The sequence below is a fragment of the Paramormyrops kingsleyae genome, chromosome 11 (assembly GCF_048594095.1).
Source record: "Paramormyrops kingsleyae isolate MSU_618 chromosome 11, PKINGS_0.4, whole genome shotgun sequence".
Taxonomy (NCBI): Eukaryota; Metazoa; Chordata; class Actinopteri; order Osteoglossiformes; family Mormyridae; genus Paramormyrops; species Paramormyrops kingsleyae.
The window spans coordinates 25,982,887-26,007,287 of record NC_132807.1 but is presented as its reverse complement, the minus strand read 5'-3'; the positions used below and the strand labels follow the sequence as shown (position 1 = coordinate 26,007,287).

At 44.2% G+C, this 24,401-nt stretch overlaps 1 protein-coding gene and 1 long non-coding RNA gene across 2 annotated transcripts in view; one reads left to right on the top strand and one right to left on the bottom strand.

The window, feature by feature from the left end:
* Positions 1 to 1,338: 1,338 nt before the first annotated feature.
* Positions 1,339 to 24,401, top strand: part of pepd (peptidase D) — a 43,181-nt gene continuing 20,118 nt past the window's right edge. The window contains exons 1-8 of the mRNA XM_072718350.1: positions 1,339 to 1,446; positions 3,899 to 4,082; positions 4,397 to 4,524; positions 6,401 to 6,464; positions 13,882 to 13,929; positions 15,650 to 15,711; positions 16,784 to 16,828; positions 20,271 to 20,346. Coding sequence (XP_072574451.1) covers positions 1,430 to 1,446; positions 3,899 to 4,082; positions 4,397 to 4,524; positions 6,401 to 6,464; positions 13,882 to 13,929; positions 15,650 to 15,711; positions 16,784 to 16,828; positions 20,271 to 20,346 — 624 coding nt within the window. The 5' untranslated portion in view covers positions 1,339 to 1,429. The remainder of the gene's footprint in view (positions 1,447 to 3,898; positions 4,083 to 4,396; positions 4,525 to 6,400; positions 6,465 to 13,881; positions 13,930 to 15,649; positions 15,712 to 16,783; positions 16,829 to 20,270; positions 20,347 to 24,401) is intronic.
* LOC140593464 (uncharacterized) lies at positions 5,953 to 9,492 on the bottom strand. The gene is made up of 3 exons (XR_011993864.1): positions 9,402 to 9,492; positions 6,358 to 6,503; positions 5,953 to 6,139 (listed from the first exon to the last, which is right to left on the bottom strand). It is a non-coding gene; the product is annotated as an uncharacterized lncRNA (long non-coding RNA).

The window sequence follows — 24,401 nt, the reverse complement described above, 5'->3', positions numbered from 1 at the left end:
TGATATTTGTGTATTGATTGTATGCTGCCTCTGAGTTCGCATACCTAACGACAAGTATACAGCATTTCTGAGGCAAAGCCTTTTACACACAGCTACCCTGGACTTGTTTCTGGCCAGTCAATGGAAATGTATCCTAGCAGCTAAGTTGGCTCCTTGACAGATGTTTGCTTGTTACATATTTTCTTACCTGTATGCCACTTTAGACAAATGCACCTGCCAGATAAACAAATGCAAATGTTACTGCATGTCTGAATGATAGAGTTCAGAATCAACTAGTTTCAAGTACGTGTACACTCATACAATTGAGGTGAAGAACCTTGAGGTCATGTGAACTTATGACCATTCAGTCACAAGCACACTTCCTTAAACACGTCCACAAGCATATGCACTTTTCTCTTAAAAATACAAAATTATGCAGAAAAAAATGCAGAACTTACAAAGTGCTAACCAAAGTGAAACTGTATATCGAACTGAAACCAAAAATAAATTAAAAAAAAAAAACACTGACATCGAAAACATTCCACTTTAAGGAGTTCATTCTCCATGACTCTCATATAGTTCTTAAATAGCGCGTTATTGCTCCATATAGAGTCATTAAAAGGCAGTTTGCACATCTCTGACAAGTATGGATTATACACAGCTACAATCTAATAATACAAAAGGACAACAGACATTTTAATAAAAGGCACTTTTTTCCTCTTCACTCAATAATCTGCAATAACTCTGAGATTAGATTGAAACGCTTATTTTCCACCCCCTTTCATCCAACACAAAAAGGTTTAGGATAGATGCAACAATAACCATTCCACGCGCCAGATCACGCGTACAACCACCTTGATCCAAAACTGAATTTTTGCACTTTTGATTAAAATCGTGAAACTGAAACTCTGTTCTTTTAGAATGAATACGGAAACTCGCGACCCGGCGTTTGACATAAGGATTGCTATAATTAAGGCTACTATGAGTGGTGTAACAGTCAAGATTGTGACGTGAGATGAAAGATGGGCAAATATTTTTCAAATGGTTGCTAACAGCAATAATATCTGGTAGGGTAACCATATTTTTGGTTTTCAATAAAGCGGACACAGGAGGGGAGTCAAAGAATCGTAAATATGCACGTACAAAGAACTAAATGTCAACATGAAACAAAGCGAAATATCGGACATTTCAGGCAATCTTTAGGTTCCAAAACATTTCTGTCTAGTAAAAACGTTAGTCGGGTAATGAAATTAGTTTAAATTAGAATAAATTATTTTAAAAACAGACGAGCAGGTAACGTAGAGGTTAATCCGCGACGAGCGAATGTTACGCGCGTCCCTATTGGCTGCTGCAACCGCTACGACTTCGCCCCGGAAGTCAGGAAAAGCCCTAAAAATCAGCTGACCGAGCAACCTCGGGTCACGTGACTCAAGAGTATCTCGTGAGCAGCATGTCTACACGCCCGGAGTAAGTTTTAACTTGTATTTTACTTTAATATTTACGTGTTGTGTGTCGCATATTTTACGGACATTAATGACTTTATGCAAACATTTCCCACCCTGGCTTAAGTAGCTTAAGAGACGCAAAATCAATGCTTTTGATTTTATAAACGTAAACAAATGACCTTTTATTAGATTATCAGATCGCTTTGCGTTATATCTAAAGGTCTGAGTTGTTTGAACAGCTTGTATATCTATTTTCACATAAAAAATACAGTGGTACTCTATTTACAGAGTTACTGACGAATGTATTTTGGAAATGTTGCTGAATGTTAATAAAGACTAGATTTCCGTGCTATAAATAAATATGATTTCATTTACCCAGTGTTCTTTCTGTGCTACTTGTGCTTTTGTTTATAATTTAAAAAATATATTTAAATCAATTTACCATGCAAATAACAGCACTGCATTTAATGGCGAACAAAAGCTAATGAAAGTTCTGACTTGCACAAAGTTCTGGGATAACTTGGGTTTTAAGTTAGTGATGCACACACTGTAGCAAGCTTGTACAGTTAATGATTTTTTTTCGTTATTATCCATTAACTTATGACAACGGTGCATTATTTTTGAGCTTTGCATTTTGTGTGTGTGTGTGTTTTTTAAACAATGAGTTACTTTTGGGTATAATTTATGAATATGTGATCTTTGATCACATAAATGTGGGTGGTCATATGTAACTGTCGATAAAGTGCTTCATAGCCATAATAAATGCAGGTTATCTTTCACAATAAAACATTTAATGCTGAGCTGCAGTTTTTTTTCATGTGCTTTGTCAAATGTCATCAGTGATTTTGCTAGTTGTGTTACGTGGTCAAACCATAATTGAGATTCTCGGCTACTTTTTTGGGTGTGTTCACCCAAACTTTGAACTTTATTGAAGAAAGAAAAAAAAACATTGCAGCGTGAAAGCTGATTTGTTAGTTTTACTTGCACTTTGAAAGAATTCAGGGGAGAAATATCTTTAAACTTTGGCTTATTACTTATCAGGCAGAGCTGATGGCTCGCTTATAACTTATAGTTTTTAAGCTGACATTTTATAGAAACCACTTTAAAATAAGAAAAGTGGCCTTTCCTGATTTATTGGCTGTTAAAGGTCTTTTTTGACTGGATGTCATTTCCATTAGCTTTTTTGTCAGTTCTAACAGTTACACTAGTCAAGCAAATTGCCACTTTTCTCAGACTTTCCAGTAGTTTCTGTAATGCTAAATATTTAAAGTAATTCTTCAGGTGTAATAATTCTTATTAGTTTTGCATGTAATTACTTTTAATTTTTCTCTTTAGTTATAACAAATAAAATAGACATAAAAAAATGCCTATACAAGAACATAAGAACTATACAAACGAGAGGAGGCCATTCGGCCCATCGAGCTCGCTTGGGGAGAACTTAACTAATAGCTCAGAGTTGTTAAAATCTTATCTAGCTCTGATTTTAAAGGAACCCAAGGATTCAGCTTGCACTACGTTATCAGGAAGACTATTCCATACTCTGACTACACACTGTGTAAAGAAGTGCTTCCTTAAATCCAGTTTGAAATGTCCTCCCGCTAATTTCCACCTATGGCCACGAGTTCTTGTATTTGAACTAATGCTGAAGTAACTATTCGGTTGAACAGCATCCAAACCTGTTAGAATCTTATAGACCTGGATCATGTCCCCCCTCAGTCTCCTTTGCTTGAGGCTGAACAGATTTAGCTCAACTAACCTTTCCTCGTATGACATTCCTCTAAGACCAGGAATCATTCTTGTGGCCCTACGCTGCACCTTTTCTAAGGCCGCAATGTCCTTTTTAAGATATGGTGACCAAACCTGCACACAGTATTCTCGGTGAGGTCTCACCAAGGAATTGTACTAGTGTTGCATGGCTCAAAGAAAGCAGTTCCGTCTTAAAGGTGTCTCACTGCAGTACATGCCTCAGCAGTTTATAACGTTACTCTCAGAACAAAAGATGAATAATTAGGAATTAAAAAAAAAAAAAAATAATCTACATTTAAAACTGGTAAAAGGCTATAAAAATATTTTTAAATATTTGCTCATACTGTTCGCTCAAACCCATTTGGGTATCAAAATACCCCTTAACGCAATAGGAGAAACAGTAATGCAGCATGACATGTTGATTTTAATATAATAAAAAAAAAAATTGCATATACTGTCTCATTTGAAAAGATACTGATGTACTGCTCAGCCCTAAATATGTGGGAGGACAAATAGGAAAAGGGTGGATTTTTTAAGGTCCGGGCCAATTCAGTTAGTGATTCTCATTTGCTATTTTCTATTAAATCATATTATATAAGCCTTGAGAAATGTGACCAGTGTCGCTCTGAGGTGACTGGGCTCCCCGGTCTGGTCGCCTATCATGTAATTTGCTCGTATTCACAGCCGACGTCACCGTGCTCAGACGGCTGTCCTCCCTCTCTCTGCAGACCCGTGTTCTGGCTGGGGAAGAAGACGCTGAGGGTGTCGGCGGCTCTGTTTGCCGAGAACCGGCGGCGTCTCTGCCAGGGCCTGAAAGCCAAGGAGGGCCTGCTCCCCAAGTCTGTGGTGGTCCTGCAGGGGGGAGAGCAGACCCAGAGGCACTGCACTGACTCGGACATCCTCTTCAGACAGGTACGGCCGTCGTGCTCTAGTCACTTATTTCCACCTTTAATCCGTCTCTCAGTGTCATACTCTGCTATTAATAGATATTCTGACTGGCTTTTTGGGGGCATCTGGTAAGAAATGCTAAAAATAATGCTGCACATTCCAATTCCAATGACCTTGATCCTGGGACTCAACATAACGTCCTTCAGGTAGCACCCAGCTGTATAAATAGGCACCCGCTCCCTTCCTTTAACGTTGCAGTACGCAATGGGTTACGTGAAGCTTCTGTGTGCAGTTCTGTCTTTGCATTTCCTGTATGTATGTTTTACCTGTGACTCCAGGAGTCCTTCTTCCATTGGGCTTTTGGAGTGACTGAAGCTGACTGCTACGGGGCTATTGATGTCGACACAGGGAGGTCCATTCTCTTTGTCCCTAAGCTGCCGGAGAGCTATGCCACCTGGATGGGAAAGTATGTCCTTTTGAACACTTCCATGTAGTGACATGACTTGCCTGGTTTTTGACTCATGCCTCTTAATTTGGAATAGGAGGAAATGTACCTTGTATGTTTCCCGAAGGGTGAGACTTTCAAATGCATCTTTGGTCTCCATTCAGGCTCAGCAGTGGACAGTGCTGCATATCTCAGCAATATTTGCTGATTTCGGGATGTAATTGAGACTTGAGTCCCCAAGTGATGGTTTGGCCTGAGTTTTTGATAGGATCTGAATTTGATTTTGTAAAACAATGTGCCAAATTATAGTTGATGATAGGGTTTTTTAGTTAAAACATCAAATATAAGAGGGAGGTTTTAGTGGAATTTCTATAAATAGGTTAGTCATACTGTATGGTGAAAATCTAAATCTTTAAATTATTTCAATCACAGAGGCTCTTGTGCCTAGTACACAAGAATTCATTCTTTTACATTTGCTGTGTTTTTTGTAAAAATAAAATGTCTACACATACACACTCATGTGACGGAGTGCTCAGGTAGCTCCTCTGTCCCCACATGAGCACGCATGCATGCATGCATGCACGCACGCCGAGCTGAGCTCAGAGCCCTGCTGGCAAAGGGTCCAGCCCAGGAGTGTCAAAGTATCGGCCCGCAACTAATTGTTTTTTAATCATCATCATTTGCCCGTCGATCGATCACCTTCAAGAAAAATGTAAAATTACCTCTTTGGCCACTAAATTTGCCAGCACCGGACACGGCATCTTGCCATTCGCTCCCCCTCCCCCACAGCTGTTTAGTGGATTGTACGTGTATTGTTTGTTTGTTTCCTGTTTTGTCAAAAAAAAAAGTCAGTTTAGCTGTGTAGCTTTTTGGTCCCTTTGAACATTCCTATAAAACTCTAACTATACAGAGCAGGGCTGTAACAGCCTCTGCAAGTTATAGCCTTTTACACCAAGAAGGAGCCTAATCACAGCTATGGCAGTATGTGTCACTGCAGATATGTGGCAATACTCTGTAGCAGAGAATGGAGAATTTACTTTATTATGATGATGTTTTTATTGTGTGCGTGCGTGTGTGCGTGCGTGCGCATATATACATATTCACATTTGCGTATTTTGACTGTGCAAATAAGCGTTACTTATTCAGACACATTGACAGATGCCTTGCCGTTGGTTTACAACTCTTCCTAATTATTTCAAAACAAATTCTGTTTTCCCTACTGTACCAAAATTGCATCGAACCATGAACACAAAACTGAAGTTTGTACCGAACCGTGAATTTTGTGTAACATTTACATCCCTGGTACAGTGTGTGTGGTTTGGGGAATAAAATAATGTAAAATGAAACAACAGTTTATCACTGGGTTTTTTTTTGATGGAATTTTATTTTTAATCAGTATTTTTACTTGTTACTTTTTAAACGAACAAATGATCTTCGCTGGTCGTCGTGGGCTTTTTCTCTGGGATGCCCGGCTTCCCCCCACAGTCCCTAAAAAGTGCTACGGTGAATTGGAGCTGCCAGACTGTCTGTAGGTGTGAAAGGTGCTTGTGACCTGCAGTGGGCTGGAGCCACATCCTGGGTGATTCCCTGCCTTGTGCCAATAGCTTCTGGAATATTCTCCGGGACCCCTGTGACCCTGAGTAGGACAAGCGGGGATGGAAATTGGATGGAAAATGGAGGAGTACAGAAATAACAAGATTGTATCTATGGTCATTCAAAAGGAATCGATGTGAATGTGTGCTTTCTATCCCATTTCTGCATAAGGAGTGACCTTTATCCCTGAGTTTTAAATCCAGACAAGCTGCATTCAGGCTGCCGGCCTTTTCAGAGCTGGGACTGATTAACGTGACTGACCTTAAGGAGGTGCTGAAGAGCCTTTCGTCTGTGTTGTTGACAGGATCCATCCTCCAGAGCACTTCAAGCAGAAGTATGGGGTGGATGAAGTGCAATACACCACCGACGTAAGTGTGTTTGCTTTGTCGTCCAGATGATGATTCTCTCTAACAAAATTGATTGGAATGTCAGCCGTTGCCTGGGTAAATTCATTGAGCAGTTTAGGCCTCATTTTTCTCATTTCTCTGTCTGTACACCAGAAAAAGAAGCTGAAACACAAATTGTGTGCAAAGCTTTGCCTACATTAATGTGAACTAGCTAAAGCTAGGCTTACTTTAGCCAAGAAGCATTTTTTCTTGCAATGTATAATGCTAATTATGGAAGTATTGAATATTAAAGGCTATAGACTGTGTGAACATGAAGTATGTCAGTTTGGACTGACTAGGTATCACTGGACAAATATCTACAGTGTAAAGCTATTAGCTTTCCTTACTTAAATTTTTACTTAAAATCTCTGCTTGGAAGATGGAAAAATTATACATACTGTGCAAAATATTCCTTTGTAAAGCTTTCGTTTGCTCGGTTACGGCAGAATTGACTTGATCATGGATGGTGAGACCTGAACCGCCCTCTGAAGGCTCTGATCTCTCTTGGCGGATTCGGACGTCTCTCGCTCTGGAGCAGAGCCAAACCCATCAGCCTCCTGGTTTGTCATGTAAGAGAGCAGTAGGGAGAACGGTCCCTCATGGGGGGTGAAGTCAGTTGTTTAGTCCTCCAGTTTGTGGCAGTAATTTCTGAATTATTACTTGGCTAACTTGCATTTGCGTTGGATAAAATCCTGGCAGTTGTTGTGGAATTTTTAGCCATTTTAAAATCTACACCTTTTTGTTTTAATATCATCTCACTCGGGCTTGATGGCGGCCCTGTGTTACCTGGGATAAGCTCCAGGCCCCCCCATAATGCAATGTATGGATGGGTAGGTTTTATAGCAGACTTTTCTGTATTGTGAGCCCCTGAGGGGGGGGGGGGGGAGTGGCCTTTTACTGTCACCAGCCTCCTGCTGCAGGAACGCGCTAATTAATGCAGTTCAGTTGGGATAACAAGCCCAGACTGGTTAATGGAAACTCCAGCTGCTGTCATGAAGAGTTTTGGGAGTCTTGGAAGATGGAGGACGCCCTATTTCGAGTCCTCAGGATAGATGACTAAGGAAGGGAGTCCCAGGTCTTGCTTCTATACAGTTCTTTTGGTTCATATGTGATTTTGTGTAGCGTCAGACTTTACTTAAATGTACTTACTGCAGTTTTCTCTGTTTTGGTAGGTCTGCAAGGCTACAACCTTGCTATTTTAGTTCTGCTTTTGTTGGTAAATGGCTGTTCAGCCCATACTTGTCCTGTCTCTTCTGCCTTGGTTTTATGGAGGCCTCTCCCCACAAACCTGAAATGTGTCAAGGCAGGAAGTCTATCGTGTGGTGTTCAAGTTCAGTAAGCTGTGGCTCTCGAGGGCGTTGGGCACTTTCCCGAAGAGCATGTGGCAGCCGCTCCGGAAGGCAAAGCACACGCAGGCGGGATAAGCTGAGTATCTTCATCTCTTCGCTCATAACTCGTAAAGCTGTTTATTTTAGAAAAATCAATCACAGCCAAGGGCAGAATTCATGAAGCAAACTGATGGACAAAACCGTTTCTTGATAGATGGAATATTTGGTACCATCTGAAATATTATGGTGATGGAAGAAACCGTTTTGCCAGTCTGCTCATGGTCCTATAATTCTTTTTATTATTAAATGGCTTGGTTTTTTTTAGAATACTTAAGACCCAAAATCAACATTCCTTTTGTGTATCAAAAAATAAATAAAATCAGCAGTTTCAGAATCTACTCCTGTGTTGTTCTTCACAAGGGTCATCAAATTCAGCTCAACAAAACCAACCTCTAGTGTGCAGGTAGCTGTTTAACTGGTGGTGAGAGATTATGAATGTGTAACTGATACAGCGTCTAATCTCTGATTGTAGGCTGATACCAACACACAGCATACGCTTCCTGGTGGATGGCAAAACAGTCATCAGGGCAAGTTATTTAATCCAGAGTGACCCCAGTGAAAATATGGCTGCAGTCTTGGGTAGCAGTGAAGATTCTTTGATTAAAAAGATAAGCAACTCCTAATAAGGAAGTAATAGTGGGTGTGGGCAAGGGGAAAAGCTGTGATGTGAGGTGATGTGATGTGAGGTGATTTGTGCAGTATTGGGAAATGATACAGCGGCTTTAGAGAGCACAGCTGTTCCCATGGAGCTGCGATGGAGTAGAGCGACGTGGAGGATTGATGCAGGATGCAGCTTAAGTCTCCCACACACAACCTTTGCTTGGCCGCTGCTCTTGTTATAACTGCTATGTTAAAGCGTCATTGCACCCATGTGGAATTGGCATTACTCAAACTCGCAGTACTGAAGAAGGTACGCTGTTACTCATACCATGGTAACGGCCACTGTCCAGGCAGACCTGTGGAGGATTCACGGCGGAGCTGAAGTCTGTCACGCAGGCCAGCCTTGCTTTTCAGATTGACGTACCTGTTTGATGACGCTCCTTTTGGGAATCCTCTTACTGGTCCCAGTTAAGCTGCGGTCAGGGTGTCCACTTTGATCTGACTAATGTTCTTTTGGTAGTAATGCATGTGCATTATTAATAAAGTAATGCTCAGTAAATCATGGTAGTTTTCTTACTGTGTACTGTATGAGAACTGCAATATTTTAAAAGCATGCAGATGTAGGTTATGATTTTGAGATGTCCCCATTGCCTACCCCCCCCTCCAGTGTGTGTGCTTGAATCCCCCCCCCCCCCTCCAGTTTGTGTACCCCCCCCTACTCATCGTGCTTTTTGCATGTTCTAGATGTATTGTGTGGATTTTGTCAGGTTTCCTCCAGTGGTGCAAGGAAATGCAATTAGGGTCATTTTTACGAACTTCTGTTCACGGTGTCGCTAGTTTAAAAGTACTAAGTGCCCAACAGGGTCCCTGTGAAGCTACCGTGGAACGTCTGGACCGTAGAGAATGAGCTGTGGGCAGCCCAAGTACTCACCCGTGTGGCTGAAGTACCCAAACTCAAGTCCTCGATCAGTATTTTGGGGGAAAAATGTTTGTATAAATCCCCAAAAACAGCAAAGAAATCTCAAAACAAACGGAGGAAGTCCAGCCAAGGAAACAACGAAAATAGCCCAGGCAGCCCAGTAGCAACACCTTGACTAATATGCCTCACAATGGCCAGCAAGGGAAACCAGTGCCCCCTAGTGGATGCAGTGTTTTTTATTTTTTTTTTGTGCTGCAGTGAACCTATCAATTCTATGCCCTAGTGCAGTGGTTCTTAACCTTTTCCATGGACCTCTTTTTGAATCTGGTGAAAGCTATGGACCCCCTCCTGAGTTTATTTGCACATAAACTCAATTTTGCATGCAATGAATCTGTCTTATTGAGCCTCTCACGCTCCTACGGTGCATGACATGCACAAAGCATGAATAAATAAACATGTTTTTCACTCTTTTTCTTGCAAAATTAATGGCCAATCCGTGCAAAAATTAAACGCAATAATCTCATGCAATTTAAACTAAATGCAAATTTTACTCAACCTTCTCACTGAAATGAATATATTGTTTGGCTTGAATAATTAAAATGAAACTGTTGCGTTGTCTTTGACAAGCTAACATGCATGTCATATTAGACATCCAGTGAAACAAGTTTATATAGAATACAGTGAAGATAATTGTTCATTTTTAATCTGACCATCATGTACCCCCCCCCAAGACCCACTGACAAACCCCTTGGGGGTCCATGGACACCAGGGTAAGAAGCCCTATTCTAGCATCTACTTCGCTGTGCAAAGGGTTGGCATCTGATCTGGACTGGTTCCCTGTGTTGTGGCCTATGCTGCCTGTGACAGACTGCACAACCCCCTGAGGCGTGTGGGATTTTCCCGTTTTTGGCGGAGTAGTCATTGGTGAAATACCTGCTCTCCAGGACTGCTGATCTCGGGGTCGCTGGCCTGCAGGTGATGGGACCAGATGAGCCCACACCTCGATGGTAGGAGATGCTGTGTCACGTAATCGCAGCAATCCCCTGCAAATGGGGGGGTTGGCTCTCCTGTGCCGCTGATGAGGGTCTTAAAACAGAACTGCCGCAGAGAAGTGTCTGACTATATAATTTAATGAAGTGGATAATGGCTAAGTGCTGGATGCCTGTTTCCTTGGCAGGATTGTGTGCTGTCATTGTAGAATTGGTGCCTGTTGCTGCAACAGCAGTAATAAAACACCATGGTAGAAACTGTCTCAAAAAACCTTTCTTTACACTTTTCACCATAAAATCTTCGCTCCGTATTTAAACTTTTTTTTGCCACCTTTCTCTTAGCGACCTGAAAAGTGTTTCTTTTACCTTTTTGTATATCAAAAAAAATGCTAAGTTTAAACTGCGCCGGCACTTGAGGGTTGTCAAGATTTTTTTTCCTTGAGGACAAAATGTATTTAAGGACGGGGCTGTTTACCCATGCGGCTGGCGCCCGTGCGACGTGTGGATCATTCTATCGCATTTTCTCCAACCCCACGCCGCATATTCCCTAAGCCTCGGGTCATAATGCATTCATTCGGATATAATATTATTTCCAAGGTGTTAACACCATGACAGCATATGGCTGTTTGTCTTCTTGGAAACCGGCCGGTGGCAGGGGAATCTGTTTAGCTTTCCTGACGATATTCATAGAGATGCGAAGTTGACGGAGACACGGATTCAGGGGATATGTATTCGTTTGGGGGGGGCTTTCCATACGTGGGGTGCGAAGCTGCGTTCTTTTGTTTGTGCCCGAGTCGGGAGGAAATGCCAGCATTGCTAATGAATTGTCTTTCTGGAGTTACATTCATGCCAAATCGATCTCCCAAGCACGTTTTTTATAAGTCTGTAAAGGGAAATCGTTGTTTTGCACACATGACCTGCAGGTTTCTGCAGTTCCTAAACTATAATTGTAGGAAAACAAAATCGTTTATTTTTTGTGCCTTTTAGGGTGGGGCTCTCATTTTCTTTCCCCCCTCTTTCCTCTCCCTTGTATGCGCAGGTGGTATGAGTCGTATGTCGTGCAGATGAGGCGGCGACCTGGTCTGTGAGCTCTCCCGGTGACAGGGTCCTCTCTGCGATTAGAATGTCATTAAAAAATGATCGGTGTGCGTTTGTTGCATGCCTGTTTTGGTGCTATTGCCCCCCCCCACTCAGCGTTTATTGTGTGTTTCTGTTCTGTTTGTTTGTGGTTAAGCTGCTTCCTTATATGACAGGTAGGTTGGACTCTCAAACGGAAACTTGCTTCTTCAGGCTGACAGTAAAAGTAGGAATTCTACCCATTACCTTGACATTTTATATAAATGTACTGTACTAAACGGCTTAATTAAAAAGAAAGATTCTTCTGTGCATCTCTGCGAAATCTGTAATAAGCTACTAGCTTTTACTAGTAAGACTGAGATATCAGTATCCGATATAGACTAGATAATTCATGATCCTGCAGCCGATCTCTCAATGCCTTTATCACAGTCCTGCGCCTCGTTAATCCTGCTTAATTGACGGAGCTGGGGAACATGCTCTGTCTTTAATGTGACTGATCCGTTAGGATGACGCAGACTGCTGTCTCTGGGAGTCCAGGGGGCTGGCTTCACCTTTTACTGGTTTCTGAAGTTGTGCTTATAGCAATAGCAAAGCAGTTTAGTTAGTTATGTGAAAGTTATTTATCTGAATGTCCCCACCAGAAATAGTAATTGTTTTTTTTTTTAGATATGTTTATAGTAACCCTCCTGATGCACCTCCCTGAAATTGGGTACCACCTGCTCACTTCCTTCCTGGGCTGCCTGACCTTTCACACGTGTGCTGACCTGCTGCAGAACGTTTAGCACAGACACTGTAAGGACTCCCTGTATAACCGCTTGGCGCTTGGAGCCTCCCTCCATAACCGCTTGACGGAAAGTAGGACCCCTACTTGAAAAGAGAGGAGGTCCACCAGGCTCTTAAGTGGGAGACCTGAGATGGTTCTTGCAAACTGCAGAGTTAGTGAATTTGTGCCAGATTTGGATTTATTTTTTTTTTTTGGAATGAGCTGTCAGCAAAAGAAATGTAAATAGTGCAGATGGTGCTTTAATTAGTTAGCTACATAAATTAGAAATGGCTCATTTTTGCAGTAGTGTATGAGGAGAGCTAACAGTATCCTCTGTGGTGGATTGAAGAAACAGCTTCTCAGATACAGAGGAACCTTTACAATCAGGTAACAGTGGTTTATTTGTTCTGTTTGAGACGGGGAAGTCGTGCGATACTAGCTCAGTCTTTCTGTCTTGTATCTGCTAGAGGAAGTTTGGGCATTAGATGTGTTCTACAGCTGGTATCTAATTGGATCATTTGTCTGTACCCAACTGTGTTCAAGATGTCCAACTGCATTTTGCAAGAAAGATGGGAGAGTTCCTAAAAAATGGACTGACCAGAGCATTCGACACCTTCACAGGTTCAAAGAATGCTGCTGTTTCGCCTCGTCTTCATTTGCTTTTCAGCAGTTGTCAGTAATGGGAGTCATTCTATCTGTGAGGTTTGTATTGCTCAAATGCGCTCACATGTTTGTAAGCCCCTATATGTAAGTGTGTGTTGAATGTAGCTAAGTCCTGTTTCACACTCAGCAACATCTGTTTTCATATTGGTGATGTTCACTGTTGCCCCCCCCCCATTTCTCAAGTTAATTTTTAGTTGATTTGGGACACATGGGTGATATGGGACACATGGGTGGTTCCAAGGTCTCCTACCATGGTCCAAAGGTGTCTTTTAGATTAACAGTTTTCCTTAATGTGTACTTGTGAGCGTGTCTGGCTTGTGATGGACTGGCATCCTGACCTGCTTTGCTCTCTGTGTCCTGAGCCTTTGGTGAGCATTTATGGGGAATGAATAAGTGGTGATTAGCATTGACTGTCCAGCAGGGTTGGAGCCATTCCGGAATGCACTGATCAATTCCAGTCCAAATCCGGCTCGCTGTACCTGACGGGTCTTCAGTTCAGTGAGAGAAGATCTCCTTTGACTCCACAGACTTAACACATGGCTTAGTTATATTGAGTAAATTAAACTTGATTGAACCTCTGCTGTGGTTATGGTGAGTGCAGGGTCTTTGGGAACCGTGCTTCCCCTTCGCTGAGATGGGGAGCCTCGTCCCTAAACCTCAGCCGCACCGCGGTAATGACGCCGGGCCCCCGATGGCCACGCTGGGTGCACCGCCGCCGGTCCGACATGTGGGCCGCACCGCGGTAATAAGGCCGGGCCCTCGATGGCCACGCTGGGTGCAGCGCCGCCGGTCCGTCATCTGGGCCGCACCGCGGTAATAACGCCGGGCCCTGTGATGCTCTGTATCCCCAAGGAGGGGGCGCTATCACGCTGCCGGCCCATGTGAGCGACTCGCTCTCATCGCCGTGAGTAAAGCTGTCTGCTTCTACCCCCTAATTAACACCAGTGTTTTGTTCCTGTGTCTGAACTGATACATCCCTCCCCCTCCTCTGTTCCCACAGATTGCTGCCTTTCTGTCTGGCATGACACCAGCAGTGCTTCTGACACTGGTACGTATCCTGCCTGTCGCACTGGTATACACCCCCACCCTCACCCCCACCCCAAGCTTGTTTTAATCTACCGTGTAGGTTTACATACGCTGGGATGCACATAGCTGGTACACGAGTACGCATTTGCCGTATAAAGTGATACACATGGCAATTACTTGCCGTGGCAGCGCAAATGTGTATTTTATGTGCATTCGCGTTATGACAAGAATTCACTGTGCATTTTAGCCTTTATACCGTGAAAGAAATGCAGATTAGCTACATAAAGGTTTAAATGCATGGTAATTTCTTGTCATAATGCAAATGCACATAAAATAAATACGCATTTGCGCTGCTATGACAAGAAATTGTCATATTGCTTTATACAGCGAATGTGTACTTGTGTACCAGTTATATGCATTCCAGTACATATGAGTATGTGTATATATGCACATACTGTATATATGTACCATAATGTAAAAACACCATGTGAAAAAGGACTTTGAAGTAACAAAATAACAATTAAAATGTAACTTTGTCCGTAATATTAGGCCTATTAGCACCTAATTATCCACCGCTCTGATAGGCAGCATTTTCATATGGGAGATTTCAGAGCTACAAAGAGGCCAAATATTTGGTGCCAGAAATTCTGGTGCATCACTCACAGAATCTGCAGAATTATTTGATGTGTCCTGGGGAAGAATCTCAAGAAATCAGGCTAAAATGCCAAAGACGAGCGCCGTGTGTCGGAAAAGCAGAGCAGTGGAAGCTTGTGGGCGGGGAGAGGCAGCCGCTTAGCGGGATTTAAGCTGAACACAACAAGGTGCGACCCCCGGAAACAACCCCCGGACTGATCCGGCAGCCCCGTGGCCCAGTCTCACTCACGACTGTTCTGAGCTTCTAAAGGCTGGAATGTACGGCAGGGCTGTGATTTACAAACTGCTGGAACCCAAAGCCAATGCAGGACGCATAGGCGGGTGTAAGCAGCACTAACCCTGGGCCCCTGATCTCTGGGCAGTGGCAGTATAATGTGACTCATCTTTCACCCTTTTTCCTTCATCTGGAGGAGTTTATGTTCAGAGCCGCAGAATCCTTTCAGACCGCAGTGTCTGTTGGCAGCCGGTGAACATGGCGGGGAATCTCTTATGGTATGGCAGCCGTCTGGTGGTAGGAAAACGGCCAAAACGCGGAACGTGTTCCCTTGTGACGTTCCCGTGTTCCAAAATGCCCCCAAGCAGACTGCTAAACGAAATCGAGCGGCTTCATGGACACCAGGATTAAGGGGATCGGCCCCCGTGACCCCCCCAGTCACTAGATGTGAATGACACTGAACCTCAGTGGGAAATTCTTAGGCAATAGATTTCCGCTTTCATCTCTCAAAGCACTTCTCTTCTTGAAGAATAGTACCATGTGAGTACAGACTGTTTAGGACTTTGGCAAACTTTCAAGAAGAATGTTCTGATGGTAAAATTGATATTATAATGAAAATGCAGAACAGCATATTTTTCTCCACTACCTACCGTGTGTGTGTGGAAAAAATTATACAAGTGTAACATACACACACTGATGAGCCAAAATGCTCTGACGTCTCTGTAACAGGCATGTGAATAACGTCAACTGTCTCAAATGACACATATCAAAGTCTGGTTAACTCGTGTATGTGTCCGTGAGTGAAATGTCATTGTTTGTGTCCAGAAGGTGTGGTATGTGGTATTTTAAGCCGGCTGCTGTGTTCCCCCTCTAGCGCGGGCAGAATTCCGATAGCGGGAGTATCTGCCGCGAGGCCTCCTTTGACGGAATCAGCCAGTAAGTTTATCTGGGATCTGTTATTTATCGCTGTAAATGTATGTGCTTCCCACGGAATTTTAATTACAGCAAAGGTTCACGCATGCTGATTAATTTTATCTGTTGTAAGAATTAATTTATTTGAAGTGATTACATACTGAGTCCCAGCCTGATAGTTTTCTTTCTGCAACTTTTTGAGTTCAGCCTTTGTCTTTAGAAATATTTGAAAAGTAATTTATTGACTGCACCAGAGTGTGTCCCTTAATAGCCTTTGTGATAAACATTAATCAACTAGCCATGAATATATAAGCAGATCAACTAGACTGCCATCATAAGCAGGATATTGTTTATCATCATTTGTATTAACGGTGTCTGAAATTCCTGGAACATTCTGGCAACATGGATAAAACTGTGATGGACGCCCCTGCAAAAAACAGTTTGGTGTCAGCAAGGGTCGACCTTGACCTACCTTATTATGGAAGAGAAAAGTTACATAGTTCAGTACAAAATGTGGTCTGAAATGTAAATACAGTGGAAATAATGATTCTCTGGTTTAATCAAAGGCTGCTGTCCACTCTGGAGGCTCGGAGACAGAGACTAATAGGTCAACCTGATGCGGGTGTTCAGTTATTAATCTTCCTATCGCTCCCTGCGTGGACCTGAGCGCTGAGATGGCGTAACAAATGTACAGGCATTAGGCGCTATTTAAAACTTAATGAATGTTTACAAAAAATTCTTGGGGCTTTAATGTGCAGTGCACTGGATGTAGTCATGCTCAGTCGCTTTGGATTTTTTGTGAGTAGTTACACGTGAAATTCACTTTGAAACGAGTCGGTTCTTCTATCATTTTTGGGCCAGAATCTGAAATGCAGTTGTTCTTCAATATCTGTTATACAGGAGCCTACATGGATATATACTTAATATAATCAGTCTGATTTCCAAGTGTCTTAAGCACATTTAATTTAACAGAATAACTAGGTTCACATGATTTCTTCTGTAGGAACATTAGTTCACCTTTGTTAAATAAAGTCACTTTCTACTATCTCAGTGATTTGTGTTGTGATGATTTGTGTTGTGCTGTGTCTCCTTTCAGGTTCCAGGTGAATAACACTCTGCTGCACCCTGTCATAGTGGAATGGTGAGTAGTGTGTTTCGTAAATGTGACTGAGCCCCCAGTGAGTGAAGATGAGGTGTGATGGTGATGGTTTGAATGTCCCTGCAGATATGGGCATACCGGTTCCAAAGCGGCAGTGAGTGAGGGCTGCAGTGAGTGAGGGCTGCAGTGAGTGAGGGCTGCAGTGAGTGAGGGCTGCAGTGAGTGAGGGCTGCAGTGAGTGAGGGCTGTCTACAAAATGCGTATCGAAGTGAGAATCCAGTGGAGCCGTGTCTCGTTTCCCAGCCCATGTGGTCAGTTCCTTTGGCCTTTACCAGGGGTGTCCTACCACACCAGCAATACTAGGGTTGCTTAACTGGAGGGTGTGGGGAGCGGGGGGAAATTGTGACTTGCTAAGGTAATAACCAAGTCTGGCAGCGGTAGGTAAAGCTCGTAATGGAAAACCAAGGGAAGCACAAAAGAGAATCTCCACTCTTTGAAAAGATGACAGTATCCACTCCATGAAAACGCATCAAAATGCTCCTTCCATTACTGGGACTTCCACTTTCGTTGTAGAAGAAAGCGAGAACCATTCGCCCTCATAATAGAGATGTAAAGATGTAGAGATCACTTTGAATTCCTCGTGTTTTTTGTGCTGCCGAGTAAAGCAGTTTGTTCCTTATCAGCGTCGTGATCTTCGTTATGGGGGATCCCAGGTCAAACTGGGACCAGCGCCGTAGACAGCTGGCTCTGTGTGTGTGAGGTGGCTTTAACACAGAACATTAGAACATCTACGGAGATCAGGCATCAAGGCCGCTAAAACGATGGCTTTATTCTGCAGATATTTGTTGACTTTTGATGTCAAAAATGATCTCTAAGGGACCTTCGGAACGCTTTTCTGTGGCGTCACGGGCTAATTTGAGAGGGAGCTCTTTGTACATTTATATGCAAATGCCTTTTGGTCTTATTACACCCCCCGCAACTCTGAAAAGGATACGCAGTTTCTGAAGATGGATGGATGGATTGAGATTACAGTGGAGTATATTGGCCTTTCATGTTGAAGGATACTCCATGAAAAATAGCAGCATAAGACTCAAAACTTAAACTCTGTGAAATGCCAATTTAATTTATGAGCAAACATAAGAAGTAATATGAAGTAATAATTTTAATAATATTATTTGTAGTAATTAAACCTCAGGTTTAAGGCAATATATATATAGTAAAACTGTATATGTTATGGAGTTTGGGTCTTTTTCACTTATTTCAAGTCTGGAAAGTCCAAAGTGTGTCACTGATCTCCAATGGCACAGAAATTTCTCAAGAATTCTTACTCATTCTTCTTGGGTCATGTGACCCTACGGCCTATACAGCATGCTGCCGACTCGCAGTATTCAGGGCTCGGCCCCTCATCACTCAGCGCAGCGCTCTCAGGAAGCCGAGCTCACTGGCTCAGCGTACAGCCGTGACGCCTCAAGCCTCCAGGGGTAGCGGTTCAGATGCAGACTCTTTTGTTTGCGAGTGCCTGGTTTCTCTCAGGTACTCTCACAGACTCCGGGTGTTTCAGTGAACTGAGAAGGGCTGCCCTGGTGGATTGGCATGACTCACCCTTCGCTTACCGTGCACCCTGTGCCTGTTCGTCCTCGTGCTCCATGGGCACACTTACACTCCAGATTGGCAAGAAATTCATTTCATCTCAGGATATCAGAAAAAAATCAAATGTCCTTGTTGATACAGTGTTGCAGTCAATATCCACTAAAGCACAGGGAACTACTCAGTATTAAGCATGATTCAGTACCTAAAACCCTAAGACCATTTACTATTATAAATCATTATAAGTGACCAAATTACTATGTGTTAATTTAGTCCTAAAGCCTCTTCAGTTATTTCGTTCTGCTGTGACCACTGGATGCCTCCGCTTTCCCCTGCAGTGGGGGAGGGTCGGTGTTACTGTTTGGCGGCGTGAGGCCTTGGGTTACGGTATGAGTGAGAGCACTGCTTCATGAATGCAGCCATCGCTGCTGGATGCTAAGCATCGGGGCCCCCAGTAAAATACACTGAGACCTGAGCAGCTGCACACGGAGAATGCAGCTCCCATGCAGATTTCCGCTTTGTCCGCGGACTTCCGATTCCTTTCGGAGTCCCCCCCCCCCCCCTGGATGTAAGCTGTCCCAGACCAAAACATGATGATGATTTTATTGCATGAAACCACTCGCATTGTTACCCAACAGAATATATGCAACAAGCTGTGTTTTTATGAAACTGCTGAGCTGTCCCGCTGTCAAACCTGCATTTTGAGGGCGGGGGCCGTAAGTCCGCCTCAAATGGTAGTTGTTCCTCTGTTTAACCAGTCGGACACCACAGGTCTGGCAGCCAGAACCAGCCAGGCCCTCCCCTGCTGCCATTTCCTCGTAACCAGCAGACTCTTAAGCTTATTCCTGGGCTGCTGCAGCCCCAGTGCATTCTGGGGCTATTTATTAACCTCACTTCACATTGGGCTGTTGCAGCCCCAGTGCATTCTGGGACTGTTTATTAAGCACACTTCACATTGGGCTGTTGCAGCCCCAGTGCATTCTGGGGCTATTTATTAACCTCACTTCACATTGGGCTGTTGCAGCCCCAGTGCATTCTGGGACTGTTTATTAAGCACACTTCACATTGGGCTGTTGCAGCCCCAGTGCATTCTGGGACTGTTTATTAAGCACACTTCACATTGGGCTGTTGCAGCCCCAGTGCATTCTGGGACTGTTTAGTAAGCGCACTTCACATTGGGCTGTTGCAGCCCCAGTGCATTCTGGGACTGTTTAGTAAGCGCACTTCACATTGGGCTGTTGCAGCCCCAGTGCATTCTGGGACTGTTTAGTAAGCACACTTCACATTGGGCTGTTGCAGCCCCAGTGCATTCTGGGACTGTTTAGTAAGCACACTTCACATTGGGTTGCTGCCTTGGTCTTGTTTACCACCATGAGGTCGGGCAACAGGTGTGTCAGGATGATTGGACATTTTTCAAAGGGGTCACTGTTCTCCTCGAGAATGTCTCAGGGGTGGAGGGTAGGGAAAAATTATGGAAAAAAGCTTTAGGATAATAAATCATTTCCCTGTGCTAGTACACTTTTTCTGGTGTTGGATATTGATTGATTAAATGAGATGCATGTTGATACCACACCCAAATGTGATGCTGTCCCAGAAATAAACCTAATGATGTGTAGCTAATTGTATATTTTGGACATGCCTCACTTTGCTTCCCGCAGTTAACGGAGTTAAAGTTCCTGAGTGCAGTGTGACCTGTTGGCTGCTGTGTGTCATGCATTTACCTGCTGAGTGGGACGACGGCAAAGCCAGTCCTGATTGGCCGGAGGAGGAGGTCATGTGACTGCCATGTGATATAAAATGTGTAGAAATGATGGGTCTGCTTGTCTAATGGAGAGTGAGCATAATAGACTCCGGCCTCAGCCCCAGTCCCACGCTGTTCTTCTTCTTTCACCCGCAGTCGCCTGATTAAGACGGACATGGAGTTGGAGGTCCTGCGCTACACAAACCGTGTTTCCAGTGACGCCCACAAAGAGGTAGAGCCCCCCCCCCCCCCACTAAAAACACGCCGCAGAATCAGCTGAGCCACACCCTTCATCTAAATTAACTTCAAGCCCCTAGTAAGGGTCATGAAATTAGCTCAACGGACACTTTTCAGCTGTTGGTCTGCTTCCTTAACCAAGCCGGTCTGAAGTTCCACATTTTATATGATGGATGTCTTTGGTTCTCGCCTCTCTAGCAGAGTGAAAGTCCAGGGAGCAAAGAATATGAACATATAACTAACTCAGAGTACCTTGTCAATGTAGCCAAAAGCAAACTGATGCGATATGAGATTCGGTAAACTGTCCTCAGTGCTCAGGCTGTATGACTGGATTCACGATTAACCCCTTAATATATCTGAAACCAAAACGCTGAGTGTGCAAATACATCCATACAGCTAAAAGTTGCAAAGGGTAAAATTAGGTGGAGCTGCAGGAAGGTCACATCCATGTCTGGCCTGAGGTTCCCCTCAAAGCCAGATGTCATCGGCACATGAGCGTCGTTTTAGAAAGTTTCCGTGTGGAAGTGCTGAGTTGCCGAGCTGAAATGCACCCTGGGAGGCTTTGAGTAATTGACTAATCCAGATTAATGTTCTCGCCATGGTGGGGGAGAAGTAATTGCAGGCTGTACATCAAAATATGAAAAAAAAAGAATTGAATTTTAATAGCTTGCTGCTAAGTTTTGTTTTGTGGTAATTTTAGATTCAGCAAAAAGTCAATGTGGTATTGTTAAGCTAGTATTTACAATATTCTCTATAAAGACAGCAGAATGAAAGAGATAATTAAATAAAGACGAAACTTAGGGGGCTCTGTCCCATGTGGAGCGTCAATAATAACAGACTGTCAGCAGCGTGTTTGGGGTCGTAGCCTGAATGAGCACTGAGAGCCTCGTGAGTGAAGATGTCTGCGTGTCGCTAAGGGCCCGACAGCCCTGGTGTTGCGACGTCGCATCAGCTGCCTGGAACTAGACGGGGATGCGGCAGGAAGCTATTTCAGGTGCGGCGCATCTGTTGCCTGTCAGCCCTCCCTGCCCGCGCCGGCGTCTGTCGCTGAGGCACCCGAGCGGACGTGAGGGCCCGGGGTCTCCTGGTGAATCAGTGTTTCTTTAATGTTTCTCCACGTTTGTCCCCCAGAGATATTTCGGGAGTCTTCGTTAGTGACCCAGGCAGCGCGAGTCGTGCGGCAGCCATAATGAAGAGGAGGTTCTTGGGGGGTGTGGCGCGTGAGGTGGCTGTCGGGGCTGGATGCACGGTGGGTGTGCGGAGCATAGGGGCGTTTCCTAGGGAACCGAATTCCATGATTCCAGTGGGAGTAATGAGGCTGGAAGTGAGTCTAATACCCATTAATATCATTTTATTATCGTCGTAATGTTAACATCCACTCTCTGATGAACCTCAAAGTGTTTTCATTTGGTTTGTATTGGAACCTTTTCCTCACTGCTTAACACGCACCAAATAAAATGAGTGTTCTGGGGTAAATATTTCTCTTTTTATCCAACCCATTCCTCAGGATTTATGTCAAAGCGTCGGTTTGGTGGCCCGTGTAGATTGCCCCTCGGAGGTGGCTGCATCCTGCAGTGCCCTGGGGGGGGGGGGGGGGGAGCACACCTCACCCCCAGTGACCATAAAGCGAAAGGGAACTGAAAGTGAAGGTACAGAAAGTTACTTATTGGGTTCACCACACAACCATCACGGGTCGTGCTCAGAATGGCAGCTTATTCCTGAAGAGAGAGCTGAGAGTCATTCAGCAGTACAACAAGCCAACGCTGCACTTAACTAAAAGTCTCTGACTCTGGAAAGGATGCCAGTGTAGAGTGATTGTGCTCCTCAGTGCGGATATGATGTAAAAGGGTTAGTTTAATCAACTTCCCTTCTCCCTGTATCTGCGTAACAAGCATAGTCAGCATTTCAAGAGGCATAATTTATCTCCATTAAATCACATCTCTATATCACAAATGCTTGTCTGTCACGTAGAGCCAGATAATTGGCTTGAGAAAGTGCGTTTGGATGCTGGGTAATTAAAACCAAAACTCATGAACCGCTTTGGCTGTGCTGTCCCTCCCGACTATGAAGCATTTCCTTCCCGTTTGAGCTCTCTGAAGTCACACGGTAAAACAAGATGACGCCATTTTACTCAGTGATTCAATGAAGGTGAGTTTTATGAATGTGTCATTTTACACGAGCAGATGCCCCTTAGCAGTGCATTGATGAACACAGCGACAGCATGTTTTCTGTGTGCTTGGTGTCGCTGACAGCCTGCAGATTTGGTGGATTTTCACTAAATGGTGAGTTTGGCCACATTTGGTGACGGTGCTTCGGACCTTTGAGCTCTGGCAGCTTTCAGGTTGTCGTTGCTGGAAGCTTAGAGCATCAGAGGAGGCTTTGATACCCAGAACTTGGAGGATTATTGCGTGCTGATTGTCACCAACCAAGCTGCCCCACTCCACCGGCTCTAACCCCTGCAGCGACAGACACAGCGATTCCTCATTTATTTCAGCAATACGCAGCATTTGTTTCCTTGCTCATAAAATTTGCACGCTCAGAATTCCTCAAAAATTAATGTGCGAATGGCAAGTTTTATTGTCAAGCTGTTTGGAAAGTGGAGTTTCAAAACGGTGCCAAGTCTGGAACATGCTACAGTGAGTAATCAGCCTCTACATTTATTCAAAGCTCTTAAAAAAGCTTGTCTCACCAGCCCAGCTTGCAGAGCTGAAAAATTTGACAAAATCCATTTTCGTCTTACTTTCGTTCCTGTAAATGAAAATTAGAAGCATCATGTTGGAATGAGTCACGGCTGGTCAAGCTGGGCCTCTCTGTTCACCAGACGCTGCCGGCCTCACGGCGGCATGAACGCGCAGGTTCAAACTGCCTGTATTTCAGCGGATGTTAAACAGTGCTGTAAGGAGGCGGGCCCCTCGTTAGTTACCGTGGAAACAGGAGATGTGATCATCCTTTTTCTTTGGTGATAAGATGGGGAGGCTCAGCAAATGGATACATGTGACCTGTTTTTCCCCCCGCTGTCCTCCTTCGCTTCCCATGTCATGTTTGGCCAACAAAATATATGCTGAGACCTTCACATTGCCAACAAATGCCGTGCTTTCCAGTACCTATCCTATATTTTCCCAGTATCTAGACTTTTTACAGTGAAAAAGCTAGTAAATCACTTTCACAGTCCTAAATCCTTCATAATGTTTTTTTAATGTGAACTAGAATGAAGTAGAATGAACCGGGGGGGGGGGGGGCGGGCGGTTAGCTGGCACAGAATGGCTGCTACCGAGAGCTTTGTTGTCAGGGCGACTGGCCGCCGCGCGGCTTGACAGTTACGCCTCACCTTCGGCCCGCATCCTCCTGGGACGTCATTAAATTCCTGTCTCCAGCACCTCAGCCTCTCTGAGTCGTGCATGCAGGCCTCTCTTGCCACCTTGTGCAAGACTCATGGCCTCTTTCCCTCTCTCTCTCCCTCTCTCTCTCCCTCTCTCTCCCTCTCTCTCCCTCTCTCTCTCTCTCTCTCTCTCTCTCTCTCTCCGGGGGATGAAGCCAATGCTGAACTTAGCTTGATGTATGAATATTAAAGCAGAGCCCGTCTCTGTCTCCTGAACGCGTGTCTCCCTCACTCCTGCCCGCCGCTGTCCTGTCGGGTTTCATATCATACTGCAAAGCCAGTTAGAGATCCAGGCCCCGTAATGTTCCTGAATTTATTTTGTTTGGGTGTTTGGGTGCTGCTGCAGTGTAACCCCCCCCCCCCCCCCCCCCCCCCGGCCATCTTCAGACCCCTTTGGGTGGGCTGTGTGCAGTAGCAGGATTCAGCCTGGAACTCTGACTGCAGAATACCAATGGCAGGATGGGTAAATGCCAGCTATTGTACCTCGGTAGCAGTGCTGTCTGTCATAAGAGCTGCTCTTAATGTTTTTCTTAGTCGGACGGCCTTCTCTTCCGAGACGGTAAATAAATACGTTTGTTTGGTCTGAATGCATGTCTTTTCTTCCCCCTGCTTTCTATAAGTTGTCATGGTTACAAACAAAATACATGCAGGGAGGTAAGTAGAGGTGATGC